The 14,975-nt window shown below is 36.7% G+C and overlaps 2 protein-coding genes across 2 annotated transcripts in view; both read right to left on the bottom strand.

Annotated features, from left to right (window-relative positions):
• LOC134217555 (death-associated inhibitor of apoptosis 1) overlaps window positions 1-6,196 on the bottom strand; it is a 94,421-nt gene extending 88,225 nt beyond the window's left edge. The window contains exon 1 of the mRNA XM_062696333.1: window positions 5,993-6,196. The gene's annotated coding sequence lies outside the window, so the exon portion shown is untranslated. The remainder of the gene's footprint in view (window positions 1-5,992) is intronic.
• A 1,523-nt stretch (window positions 6,197-7,719) lies between these two features.
• LOC134217552 (protein KRI1 homolog) lies at window positions 7,720-13,196 on the bottom strand. Its single transcript, XM_062696330.1, has 4 exons — window positions 12,957-13,196; window positions 10,599-12,079; window positions 10,366-10,541; window positions 7,720-8,430 (listed from the first exon to the last, which is right to left on the bottom strand). The coding sequence occupies exons 1-4, from the start codon at window positions 13,078-13,080 to the stop codon at window positions 7,788-7,790; spliced, it is 2,424 nt and encodes an 807-aa protein (XP_062552314.1). The 5' UTR covers window positions 13,081-13,196; the 3' UTR covers window positions 7,720-7,787.
• Window positions 13,197-14,975: the final 1,779 nt, after the last annotated feature.

The following is a 14,975-nucleotide window of genomic DNA, read 5'->3' as shown; positions in this document are numbered from 1 at the left end:
TATACATATTCAACAATTTCTTCATTTAACTTAGGAATCGCTGAATAACTTGGCTGAATAGCTTACAACGAGGCTTGCAAGATATGCAACATACGGCCTCTGTACTGCGACTTGTAAAACGGCCAGAGTACCACCACTTTCAATGAACCAAGGCGAATCAAACATAATTTATGTATAGAGGAACAAGTACTCTTATTTGGTTCTAATGCTTAAGTATTCTTGTTTGGTGCACTGGTGCTTGCCAATTGACTAAGTTTTTTTTTGGTTTTTGGTAAAGTGCCGGCCTTCTTCGCTAAGCTCATAGATTTGATTGAAAGAATCAGTTACCGAGTTTGCAGAAGTCACGTCCATGAGTTGTGTGCAAAATTGATGAAGTTTGTACGACATATTTATACCGATTTTTTGTTTTGATTAAAGAATACAATGCAAAACAAGTTGTTCCCTTTTTACGTCTAAAGTAATTGGCTTGAAATGATTTAGCATTTATTATTTACGATTAATCAAGAAACCCAACCACATTTGTTTACTAAAAATGCGTTAATTTCACTCATGAGCGTATTGCTTGGAGGGATTGAAAGTACGCAATTTTTTACATAGAGCTAGAATGCGCATTTATGAGTAAAAGAGTTTTATGCATTTATTGGGTAGTCCCAGTTGGTCACCGAAATGCGTATTTTGTACTAATTATTGAGTATTTTGCGGCCTATAGCGCCTGGATGTGGCAGCGGCGGGTAGAAAATTAGCCACTGCCAATAATTCATTCCTCAACCTTCTAAACTCCATAGAGACAAAATTTACCTCCTAAACCCCATAGGCCTTTTTATGTTACACAGCCGAGACTGCTTTTTTACAACCGCTGAACAAGCCTGCAAACCCGAAGCTGTCACTTTCATAGACTTTGAGAAATTCATAGAATAATTATTGTCAAATGACTTAAATGACGATAAAATCATCTGTTTTTAAACGTCTAGTGAAAAGGCCTATATAGAGATGTCGCAAATTAATCGATTACTTCGATTAATCGATTCATCGTTGTGATAATCGATTAATTTTGAATCGATTATTACCCAACGATTAATCGATTCAATAATCGAGAGGAATCGTGAGTAATCGATTAGTTACTAATCGATTAATCAGAATTTTACGACATCTTAAGGATGTCGAAAATTAATTGATTATTTCGATTAATCGATTCATCGTTGTGATAATCGATTAATTTTGAATCGATTACTATACAATGATTAATCGATTCAATAATCGACAAGAATCAAGAGTAATCGATTAGTAACTAATCGATTAATCGGGATTTTACGACATCTCTAGGCCTATACAGATAAATCTCGGGTACTTTTTCAAAACGGCGTATGTCGCAAATTGTAAACAAACCCGTTTTCAACAGCATATGGCATCAAATTCATCTAAAAATGTGTATATCTTCAAAGCTACATGAAAATGTGTTTTTAAAAATGTAAATAATGTTTTTGCAAAACGGTGTAACATCATTGTTGAAAATATTGCACATACACCGCTTAGCAGAAAATGTACTTTAAAAAGTTTTTTCGAACGACTAAATAGTTTAAAACGTGCGTCTGCTTGTACTTTTTCATCACTGATTTCAAAATTAAGCTTGTTGCTTGAATATTCTGATTTTCGTTAAGAAAAACATTTTACGTTGTTTTTCTGCAGCAAATGTTGTTACGTCGTGTTGTAAATAAGTGTTGCAATTTTTTTGTCGCATGTCCGTGAAACGTTTCAGCTTGACGCAACATTTCGACGTATCAACAATGCAGCGTACGGAGCAGCGTAACATTTCGACGAAAGTAGCATGACCTCGGTCATGCTGACGTATCAAAACGAACGTCGAACGTTACGCCCAAATCGCAAATTGATCCCGGTATGTGATTTATCTGTTGCAGAACGTTGTAACATATATTTTTTTATCAAAATAACAGAAATTTTCATACGCAGTGCAGATTTCAGGGTCAGTGACGATGAACTTTTCATAATGTATCGTTGAGGTGTATTCAATTGCAATAAAAATGATTAGTTTCTAAATAGGAATAAAAATAAAATCTGAAAACTTCCAAGCTCATTTTCTCAGCTTGATCAAAATGTTACATATTGCGAGAAAAGAGAAAAATTCTAATTTTGCGGAGCAAAGAAGAAGAAGCAGACTTCAAAATGGCATGCACTGTACGAAAAGTGTTGATATTTCTTGATATTAAGAATATTCGAGAAATCTAAAATGTTTCTAAATCACATAAATATATTACAAAACGCCTTCAAATTATCATAAAACTTGTTTAAAAAATATAGCGGCATGAAACACTTGTTTAAAGTTGCATATTCCCGTTGATTTTAATAATCAACATTCACACCGAAAAAATAAACCAAAATTTTTTACCGTGCAACAAGTGATTTGACGTTTGCGGAACAGCTTTCCGACCAGAGATGCCAGATTTGAAGACATGTCTTCAATTTGAAGACATTTGAATCTCTGTGAAGACATTTATTTTATGAAGACATTTTGAAGACGCTTCAAAACATTTGAAGACTTGCCTTCTTATTTAAAGATACTTGAAGACAATCAATAAGCCAGCGAATAGAAAATATAATTTGATGACTAACTTATAAATTTTGTGACGTCTATATGCAGATCATATTAATAATTCAAAAGTTATACATAATAGACTAATATCTCGGGCTTAAAATTTCAAACGTAAAAACACATTTACACTAGCCGGTTGATAAGGTTGACAACTGCAACACAAAAAATCCCGATGGCAGCATTCGTTTAAATTTTCCTTGGTAGTGGTGGCATTTTCGACGTGTCTACTAAAAAGGATTTCAATCATTGTATCAGAACTCAATGACCGATCTAATTTATTTCAAACGGCAAATAAATGCAGAATTTTACTATGAGTTGTTGGGCTAGAACTATTTTTTTAAATTTATTTATAATTCATCTGATCTTTTCGGTATTCCCAGAATACCCGTCGAGAAAGTGAATAAATTTTGAAGAACTCGATGAATTTTCCGTGGATTTTTGAAATAAAACTTCATTGAAAATTCGTTTTAAGAAATTAATTCGTGTCAAATAAGGAGAATTGGGTCCCTACCTCGTTTATGTTTGCAAACGATAGTGCATCGGTCAGGAATACTTGAACCGAAGTTATAAAAATTCTGGTAAAAGTCTAAATTAAATTTCAAATTAAACAATGTTCCTTTTGATTTTTAAGTCAAATGAAAAACTGACGCGTTCAGGATGATTAACTTCATCGTTCTCTGGAAGAAATTGAATATCGATTTTTCATTTTGGGACCCAAAAAATCGTGTAAAATAAACAGAATTTCCCATTAATAGTCCGAGGAATTTCTCATAAAAATTCAAGAGAATTGAAATTGGATTTTTTTTTTCAAATTATCTTGGAAATTTATAATAATTCCAGTATGGGCAAATAAAGGAATTCCCCCAAAATTTTAAGGGAAATTCATTTTAATTTCTACAAAATTATTTCTAAGTTCTTGCAGGAAAATCATCTGAACTTCTACAAAGAATTCATGTTTATTTCCACAAGAAATTTGTCTAAATTTTCGTGGGATGTACTCCGGATTTGCATTTGAAAGTTAAGGGATGTCTCTTCGGATTTTCCATGTACCTCATTTTTACAAAATTTTTCACAGGAAATTATTTTCATTTTCTCAGAACATTTTCTTTACTTTCCATAGAAAATTCTTACGAATGTCGACAAGAAATTGAAATTGTTCTGGAGTTAAATGGATATTTCTCAGAATGGCCACGGTAAATTATTTTCAGTTTGTTCAGGAGAATATTCTGAAAAAAAATCAGAGGAATTTCCTAAAAAAAATCCGCCAGAGTTTTTATTAAGGACTCAGTAGAAAATTCAGGGTGAAATCGTTACAGTTCCATGTTGAATTCTTCCTTGAATTCCTTTGATATTTTTTCAAGAAATATTTTTGGGCACTCTTCCAGTATTTTACCTGGGAATTCCTCTAAGAATTTCTCCAGTAAATATATCTCTGGAATTCTTTCTGAAATTTCCCATGAAATTCCTCCAGGAATTCGTCCAGCAATTCCTTCAGAGATTTTTCAGAAAATTTCTCCAGAGTTTCCTTTGGAAGTACCTCTAGCAGCTCCTCCATAAGTTCGTCCAGAAATTTCTCCGTTAGATCCGCTCAGAAAAATCCTTCAATAATTCTTCCAGAAAATCCCTCCGGAATTTCTCCTGTAATTCCTCCAGAAATTCCATTAGCTTTTCATCCGGAAGTTCTTTCAGAAATTTATCTGACAGTTCCTTCAGAAAACTCTTTGGATGTTCCAACAGCAATTCCTCCGGAAATTCCTCTACAGATTCCTTTAGAAAGTCTCCGAAAAACCTATCAGGAATTTATCCTGAAGTTTCTCCAGAAATTCTTCCGGGAATTTCTTCAGAAAATCTTATGGAAGTTTCTTCAGGTATTTCATGGTGATTTTTTTCCGAATCCCTACAGGCAATTCTCAAAAAATAAATTCAGAAGAATTCCAAAAGGAAAATCAGTTAGAAAAATCCGTTGGAATTATATTTAAGGACTCATTAGAAAATCCAAGGGAAAGTAATTTCCCTTACTCATGAAGATTTAAAAGAATATTCCCATGAATTCTAACAATTTGAGTGTTTAAAAATAAACGATACATAAAACAAGGAGATGATTAAAATTAATAACCTATTGAATTTTAAAATTTTTTCACTGATAATCATAATTTTGATATTGAAGACATTTGAAGACATTTTTACTCGACTGTGGAGACATTTGAAAATATCCCCTGGCATCCCTGTTTCCGACAGTCGACCGTCGCACATAGGGGTATTTTCGCAATCTAGCCGGAATAAATTATTTTATCTCTCAAACTGCTATATTTCACCTTATTTTATGATACTGTGATGATAATTTAGCTTAAATATCAGTTTTCCTAATTTTCACTTTTTGACCCATGTGCTTTTACCCTTTAAAACCCTGAAAAACATTGATAATTTTAATTAATTCGTTCTCGTCATCGCCGCTACCGAAATCAGTTCAATTCTATGTGTTTGCAAGGGGAAACATAGAGCTAAAAGATGGCGTCATGGAAATTGCTCTATGGCTCTTCCTCTTTTCATAGGGATGTTGAATGTATGATATAGGTCATAAATGCCTTAAATACAGTACCAAACTAAAACATCCGCTTTCAAAATGGCGCAAATTTGCGCAAGATTTTTCTTCGGGATCCTAAAATATAGACATAAATGCGTCCTCTCTTTACTGAAATATTACCGAATGTCATCGAATAAGTGTTTTATGCTTATTGAAAATATGAGGAACATTAACTAGTTTTAGCTCGAAAATGGACTTCGAATTACTCTTTTGTATTTCTGTTCAGAATCATTTATTCTTGTCAAAAACACGTTTACATGATACTATTTTGTCTACTTTTTCATGGTATGTACTGGTCTGTGGATTACTGTGACAAATATTTGACCACAATAAAACATACCGAACGTAATAAAATTCAACAGAGAAAACCGGTAATTTCCTCAATGAAAACCTCTAACTTTCTAGAAGTGTAGTGGTAAGACTTTAAATCTAAATAGAAAACCTAGTACTAGGAGTGGCTCGTCTACTATTCAGAGAAGTTTGAGACATATTTAGACTGCTCTAGGACAATTTTGAAAATTTAACTTTATTCCGGCTAGAATGGCGAAATACCCCTATGTGCGTCGGACCCCGGTTCGAATTTTTCAATCTTCTCGCAATACGCCGATTTGAAAAAGTTCCCGAGAAATACAGACATTTTGCTGACATTGATAGACTTATAAAAATAGTATTTGGCATCACTGCGGTCCGGTCAGCTCGGTGAGCTGTGAGCTCATTGTCTGGGTGGTTATCGAGTATGGAAATCCACGTTCTCTTCTTCCACCATTGTGCGAAAATGTTGAACGAGACAGTTCACTTACCTCGAAAGGATACTTTCCTAGCCCGAACCTAATGTTGATGCGAAACGGAATCCATTTTCCAACTGTACAATGGTGTAAATACGATGAAAAATTTACAGAATAAACACTCGACAGCGAGAAAATACGCTCGATATTCCCGTCCGAAAACGCGATCACACAACACAACGCAACGAAACGATGACAGCACTCGGACTCGCACGTTTTTTTTCTCACCCTCGGTCGCTGTGAACGTGAACCGATTGACATCGCAAAGCTCAGGTCAGGGCGCTCACTAAACTGAGTGTCGATCTGAGATGTTGCGAGAGTGCCAAGTCCAATAATTGGCTGCGTTATTTAAGATAGGGTGAAGCTAAAAGTTCGCGAAACGAAACAATTTTTTTTTATCTCGACAAGCCGTATACGTCAACGACAACGTATTACATCCAATATTTTTTTTACACGGTTGGTATTCTTCAATTTCCTGATTAACCTGATTTTTCACAGCTTTTTAAATACCACCTGAATTTCTAAATGATACTTATATACGGCATCGTGATATAAAACGTCATATATTCAAGTAAAAATAATAAAATAAGAGGTCCAAACTGCGGAATAGCTCAGTCCAAATATCCTAACTCGTGGACATGACCCTCCCTCCAGCGTGGCGTAAATGGTTATTCATATACTTATTTAGTCAAGTTGAAAACTAACATTGGGGACTAGGAAGGTTGGATTTTTCCCGCAGTCCAAAAGTTAAACCTAACTTCGCCTTTCCGACGTTTCGGTGTTTATTGCACCTTTTTCAGGGATTTAGAGGCTGCTTGAAGAAGGTGTAATACACACCGAAACGTCAGAATAGTAGACGCAAAACCCGTTTTAGCATGTCATAAAGACTGAAAGAGCTTGAGCTTGATTGATTGCTCGTAGTTGCTACTCCATTATGACCAGATCAGCTGTTCTTGCACAGGGAACCAACAGATGTTTGCTTGGGACTAGCACACATCTTCAATGTACAAGTACTGGTGATCTCATTTGTTAGGTCATACTGGCGCCTGCCACGTCAGAATGCAAGTCAATGTAGGGAAGGTGAAGGAAATGATGATGCAATCACTCGCCCACTGCAAGCCGAATATACCTTTGCACTTGCCACGAGTTCATGCGGAATTTGTTGGAATTTCTGGGTTAGGTTGGAGAGGCAGAGGTCCGTCTTGGTTAACGAGCTGCCAATGTGATAGATAGGAGAAGGTAACTGATGGAATTTCTGATAGGAAACGAGCTCTATAAGTTTATTTCCAATTCTAGCAGATTACTGTTAGAATACTCAAGTTGAAGGTATAGGAATAGTAATGGAAACGGTATGGAAGTCCATTTCCAGTTCTAGCGATTGCTAGAAATTTAGAGAAAGATACAAAGTAGGAGAATGGAACGGACCTGGGATTGAACCCACGACCTCCTGCGAATGAGGCAGAAGCAGTAGCCATATGTCTACCAAGTCTGCTCTAGCATCTCATAAAGACTGAAAGAGCCGAAAAACACCGTCGTAAGTTATGACTGTAAATATAGAAAAAAACATAAAAATAGTTAGCCCCCCCTAGAATGTTTCACTTGTTACGCCAATGTCTATATCCCTTAACTGCCTACGTGATATATGAACAGACCTCATCAAATTCTTTTTACACATGTTTATCTTAAACCACTACGAACAGTTGTAACTTATAGACGTTCTATTCGAAGACATAAAGCTTGGATATGGAAAAAAATATTTATAAAATTGTATTTACATTAATATTTTACATTCCTAAATGTATTTTACGCCTCAGCAAAATTTCGATTTTTTGTTTTTCCAACGCTGATTCTTTGATTTGCCTCCTTTCTGATCAAACTTCCTATTTTGATAGTTTTTACCATTATTACGCCCCGAGTGTTCACGTGGCTCTTCAGTGGATGTTTGCTGATTTTGACCACCACCGTATTTAAGTTTGTTGTGGAACTTTCTCGGATTGATACCGAACGCCCGTAGCCGACTGTCGGTAACGTTTGACGCTGTTTGCTGACTTGAATCGGAGCGACTGTTTTTGAATTTTTTGTTCTTCTCATGGCGAGGAATGCTTCCTTTTCCGGTTTGTGGCTCGCCGTCCTCTCGTTTCCGTTTCTTACCATTTTTATGCTGCCATGGCTCGTTTTCCTCATGTTGCCTTGCTTCAGTTACAGTGTTTTCTCCTATTTCAGTTTTCTTCGTAGACTTCCTTTCTTCCTTTTGATCTGTTTTTATAGCATCATTTATCTCATTAGTTTCAGCGTGATCGTCTGTTAGAAGTTCTTGTGATATTTGTTTCTTCTTTTTCTTTTTCTTCTTTTTGTCTACTGTTAGAGTATCATGAAGATCTTCGGGAGCATCTATTTCGTCAAATTTGGTAATAGTATTTGCTTTTTTCTGTTTGATTTCTGCATCTTCATCACTGGAAACATAACAAAAAATGATAATGTTTATTATAAGTCTAAATAAATTTAGTAATCTGGCCAAAAATGATCAACGTTCTGATCTACTTCAAATAAACAATGCCAAACCAGCCAAATGCAATCGGTTGTAAGCAAATTGAATTATGCAGGTTGATGAATTCCAAAAATACAAAGAATAAAAAGACAGTCATCAATTTTTTTTTAAGTTTAACGCAGCGATGTTAAAAAAGTCTATCATATATATACATAAAAATGAATTTCTGCCTGTCTTATAGACTCGGAAACTACTGAACCGATCGGCGAAAAAAATGAATCCATGGGTTTTTGGAGCCGGGAAAGTTCTTAAGATGGTTTGAGAACCCTCCCCTTATGGGAGGAGTGGCCTCCAACACAAATTAAATAAAATGTTCTACATAACTCGACACCTAATGAACACAGTTAGTTTTTATTTCTGCAGCTCATCAAAAATCCGCACAACCGTGCGCCAGCAAAATAAAAAAAACTGAGCTTCCGGAAAAAATGTTGTTTGTTACGATTTATTGAATAGGGTAAAGTGCCCGCCCAATAATGGACCCCCAACCAATAGTGGACCCTCCAGCCATTTTTGCAATATTACAGCACAATGTCAACATGTTGCTATGAAATTGTATCGGGAGAACCTACCTTACAGTCCTATGATTTGATTACATGCATTGGAAATGCTGTGGAAAGTAAAAATAGATGATTTTTTACAATTCAATACAAAATAAACACCAGAGTGTCCATTATAGGAATATTTTGGGAGGTCCATAATAGGGAAGAAGAACGTCCCGAAACGGGACATGAAAATCAAATGAAGTGTCGACTATAGGGAAGCAACTTCCTATTATGAACCCCCAGGGGGTCTACTATAGGGCGAATTCAGTTAGACTTTAAAATGTTAATTTCAACGAATAACGTCGTATATTTGGGTGTTTTATGTATGTATCGTGAAGAGGGGATGCAGAGCTTGTTGTTAGATATCAAGCAGAATTAATATGTTGAAAATTTCTACTCCTTATCACAGGAAGAGCAAAATTTCGCTACTAGGGGGTCCACTATTGGGTATTTTACCCTATAATGTCTGCACATGAGTACAGCAACTGTTTGCTAACTGGGCGCGTTTCAACTGGACTGTTTTTTAACTGGGCGTTTGCTAACTGGGCCAAAGCCAAAAAGCAGTTATCCGTCAAAAAACAACAACAAAGACTCGTTGACGAGGGGACTCTGAATGGCATATTCTTTAAGCTTCATGTAAAACACGATCACAACAATGCGTCGTGAATTCCCTCGTCAGCCCAGTTAAAAAGCGGCGTTTGTTAACTGGGCTGGTGTTTTAGCCCAGTTAGCGAACGGATGCTGTATTCGGATTACAGACAAAGAAGTGTTCGCTTCCTTGTTTGTGACTTTATATGGTTTAAAGCGAGGTAATGCTCTTGGCTTTGCAGACGGCTTCGACTTTAATGAAATTTGTCATAGGACAGTATTGGAGGCTTTTTCCTGCTAATTCTTTCGCCAGCATTTTTCAAACATACAAAGTGATCGTTAAGAGGTGAACCAGAATAACATGATTAATTATTTTAGAGCGTCTTAGGGGAAATGCTACAAGGAAGAATAATAGTCTTTTAACCCAGAATAACATATTGAAAATCGTATAAAATACGACCGACTTCAGTGAACTTGTTACACAGCGCGAATGTCGTAAGTAACAATCTTGCATATTGAACCAATTGTCGAGCAGAGGCCGGCGACTTTGTGAAACGATACGAACACGTTGGCTGTGGAAACGATCCTATCACTGAAAAGCATTGTAATTGCGATATTCAAGACCGACTTTCGTACTAAAAAATCGTCCGTAACGAAAGTGTAGGCAGACAGAACATAAGAGTCTTTCCCTCATATTTTGAAAAACTTACCTTTCTTCCTCTTGCTCTTTGAACAAGCTGGGAATAATCTTCCTTTTCAGTTCTTCATTTTGCGCCTTCCGCTTGTAGACTTCGATTTCGCTCAGCTCAGAATACTTCGGTCGGATTTGAACTGTCTTTTTAACGCTGGCCCATCGATTCAGCTCACGAGTGTTTGCCATTAAAATCTAAAGTCAAAAACCTTCAGTAAGAATCTGTTATTGATACTTTCGTCTCATACGTACCTCCTCAACGCTCAATCCAAAATCATTTGGAACAGTTTCCACGTACCGGAATCGGCATGGCGTGTCTCCAATTATATCTTCATAATCAAGCTTGTAGTATTCGTCGATATACTCGCCGTATGTTTTCTCATCTTCAGGATTGAATATTGGCTTTTCCTTTTTCAACACTTCCGCAAATCTTGATGTTTTCTTTCCTTTCTTTTTCTTGCTACCAGTTGCCTCGAGTAGTTCTTCTTCGAATTTTTTCTTACTTTTTTTCTTCTTTTGATTCTCTTCGTAATCTGCATCCATCACAAAATCATCATCCTCACAATGCGGCCCACCGTCGTCTTTCTCTTGCTCGTCTGAATCAATTTTCTCGCGATCGTAGTTTTCAATTCCAAGCTCCTCGTCCAAATCAGGAAACTCCGGCTTCTGATCACCTTCATCGACGCCATAATAACCGTCATCAAACATCCGTTGCATTCGCCGGTCGTGTTCTTCTGGGTCGAAATCCGATTCCAATTCTTCCTCGTTTAGAGTCATGTTCTCCGTTGCCGCAATCTCTTTCAACTTTTGAATCCTATCTTTAATTTCCTGTAGCTTAATCGCTTTTAGTTCCTCTAATTCTCGCTTCTGTTGCTCTTTCTCTCGCTGTTTGCGTTCCTTCAAAAGTTGACGTTGTTCCTTTCGCTTGTTACGTTCAATACGCACCGACTCATCCACATTTCTTGGATATCTTTTTATAAACTCTGAATCAGGTTCCTCGAATCTAAAATTGTACTGCCTTTCGTACTCTTCCTGCTTTTCCAATTCTTCTTCATCCTCCGAAGTTGCCACGATGTCATCATATGTCGGTGCTTCTCCAGTATTGTCGATAAATCGCTTATTTAAAATATAATCTTTCAGAAACGCATCTTCTTTAGATAGTGATTTGCTGCTCCAAAACTCCTTCAACGGAGCCAATGGTTTCACTTCGTCCGACGGCGCTTCTTTAGTTTTCTTATCCGCCAACCAAGACAAATAGTCCGCTTGTTCCCGCTCCGTCTCTACCTTGCTCTTGCTTCTCTCTTTCAATAAACCCCCATTACTATCATCCTCATCTTCATCGTCCGTAGCGATCTTGTTAAGTGCTTGCCTAATCTCGTTTTTAATCTGTTCCTGCTGTTGAACCAACGAAGGAGATTCTGGTCTAGCTTGTTGCCTCACGTTTAGCTCATCTTCATCCTCGTAAACTCCGCCCTTTTCCAATATCACTTTCCTCTCGTAGTCCTTCAAAGTCATTGGTTTGTCCTTCTTCTTGCGTTTGTCCAGTGCAACTTCCTCTACCGGTTTCACGTTCTCGAAAAACTGGGGCTTCTCCTCATACTTTTTGGGGTCACGCCGCTTCAGATAGGCCAGCGTTCGAAAGAACTCCTTGTCGAACTCTGCATCAACCACTTCTTCGTCCGTAGTTTCGTCATCACTGGACGATGATTCACCTTCAGATTCAAGGTTCTTTACTGGAAATTAATAGATGGATATTTGATTCAATTATTTACTTATATATGGAGTATCGAAAATAGATTTCTGTTATAGTACAATATTATACAAAGAATCAAAATAAAACTATATAGCAATCCATAATGCCATTATTTTCATTTAAATTTTAAGGATAATTTCAAATATAATTCACTATCATTATAATTTATAAATCATTATCAGTATAAAATTGAACTTAGATATGTTTACATCTAATGTTATCTAAATATGCAAATTATCTTAATTTTCCTGCAATAGTCTTTATTCAGCAAACCTTTAAGATAGTTATATCATAAAAATACATATACCTAAATAATGAAAAAATCAACAAAGTTGTGAAACATAGAAGTAGGTAATCAAATTACTTATAAATTATCACCACTATTCAACCAGTTTCATATACAATAAAAAACCCTGTAGGATTATTGTACGAGCGCATTTGTAATAAACGGGTGATGTAGGTTTCAGTTGCTCAAGTTTTGTCGAATAGTACGACATTGTTGTTTCATAAGGGCGAAAGTCGCAAACGTAAACATTGACTTCTTTTGCTGATTTTAGGAAGATTAGAGAGTTCTGGCGGTATTTTCCATTTCCGCTCGGAACGAGGAGCGTTACCAGTTCTAACTGGCTGTAAGCTGGGAGCTGTCCTAGTTGTTGAAGAGTTTGCAGCAAAAGGCATTGTTTACGTTTGCAACATTCGCCCTTATGAAACAACAGTGTCGCAGTTGTTTTTTGTATTTCAAAACTTTTCGACCTGATTATTAGTTTTATAATTAGCAGGTAAATGTTTAATGAACAAAATGAAATTATTATTAAAGTATCTTCTGGCCCGATTTGAGTTTAGTCCGCACTACTTACATTGACCCAGAACTTCCTTCTTGCGAAACTCGTCGTAGTGCTTGGCATAGCTCTTATTGGTTCTGAATTCGATCTGATCTTCGTCTTCCTGGTCGGACTCGTGGAAGAGTGGAATTTTTCCCATCTTTTAAAACCTTCGACACCTAATTTTTTTTCAATGTTCACAACAAATAACGAAAAATTTACTGGAAGCACATTTCTAAACCAATCAACAGAACGTGACATAAAAATAATCGTGCGCTCTGTCAAAAGTGAGTGACTGCAGTGAGCTGAGATGCATCAGTGAGCATGCAATCAACAAAAGCTTAATTGGGCTGCATGCTTCGCAATAATGTGATTATTTTGACATAGCACTACAAGAAAATTATTTTGAGGTTTTATCATTGGTTTTATGATGGTAAAGCATAAATACAAACTACCAATTTCTCTTTCTGCTGAGGTCTCGGTAGTCACCTCGGTAATCAATTATGATTACCGAGTGCTCGGTTCAGCTTCTAAGCTAGTGCAATGTCCAATTGATTTGATTACTAATTATTGCGAGAAGATATTCTCAATCCAGTTGAAAACCGGAATTGAGGGATAGCGAAGTTGGATTTTTCTCACAATCCGTACGTTAAACCTAGGGATCCTATAATGAGTTGAGAGGTATTGAGATAGATTTTAAGAAAAGTTTCATCGAATAAACAATTTGTTTTAATTTCGCGAAAAGAAGTAATATAGTTTTTGTATCGTGTTTCGCCTGTTTGTATTGCACTTTTATTTTAGTGATAAAGCTTATTTAAACACTGTTAGTGGACAGACAAACATAATCCAAATTGTAATCAAATGCAAAGTCATATACAAGCTTCAACACTTTGCGCTGCGGCAAGTGCTGGAAGCGTTTGCTAACAAAAGTAACAGCGTTGCTAAATCGTCTGGAAAAGTATTTGCATATCTCTCATTATAGGATCCCTAGTTAAACCTAACTTCGGAAGTGGTGCGCTGTTTTCATATCGCGAAGCGCTATTCAGCGCACCACTTCCGAAGTTAGGTTTAACGTACGGATTGTGATTGTGAGAAAAATCCAACTTCGCTAGCACCCATTTTCGGGTTTCAACTGGATTGAGAATAGAAAAATTCGAACAAGGGTCCGACGGTCGACCGTCGGAAAGTTGTTCCGCAAACGTCAAATCACTTGATGCAAGGAAAATAATGTTGGTTGATTTTTTCGGTGTGAATGTTGATTATTGAAATCAAAGAAAATATATAACTTTAAACGAGTGTTACGTGCCGCTATATATTTTAAATAAGTTTTATGATACTTTCAAGGCATTTCGGAGCGTTTTTAAGCGATTTTGAAGCATTTTAGACTTTTCGAATATTCTTGATATCAAGGAATATCTACACTTTTCGCACAGTGCATGTCATTTGAAGTTTCCGACACTCAGTCTTCTTCTTCTTCTTTGCTCCGCAAAAATAGAAGTTTTCTCTGTTCTCGCAATATTGGAACGATTAAGACGATCCCCACCGATGTGTATCCAAATGAGTGTCTAGTATTAACGCATTTGCCCAAAATTACACGCGGCGCTCCCTTTGGGAAACGACGCACCGCACTTTTTGCTCCCATTATACTCGATTCTTATGGGGAGATAACATTGCGGCGTTTCCTAAGGTGCGGTTGTTCCTTTCGTCTATGGAAAGCCGCGTGGAATTTTGTGCAAATGCGCTTTTGGAAACATTACAACAGCCGCGCGGTGTATCGTATTGACAGCACCCTACAATATAGGAACGAAATGCGTTCACATTTTATTTATGCACTTGATCTCGCACCGGTTGTTTCTATCAAGGTTGTTGAAGTGCAATCATGCTTCGCACCGGTGGTGAATATCCGGTTGCTATTGAGGCAAACACGGAAATAAATAAAATCAGGAAAAAATTATTATTTATTTTCAAATCTTTCAGAACGCGCTCCAACTTTTGTAATAAAAAATATGTGCGTAATGCATTTTGTGATTATCAGATTAGCTAGACACACATCTG

Source organism: Armigeres subalbatus, chromosome 2 (genome assembly GCF_024139115.2).
Source record: "Armigeres subalbatus isolate Guangzhou_Male chromosome 2, GZ_Asu_2, whole genome shotgun sequence".
In the NCBI taxonomy this organism is placed as follows: domain Eukaryota; kingdom Metazoa; phylum Arthropoda; class Insecta; order Diptera; family Culicidae; genus Armigeres; species Armigeres subalbatus.
The sequence above is the reverse complement of the archived record's forward strand: the minus strand, read 5'-3'. Positions and strand labels throughout refer to the sequence as shown.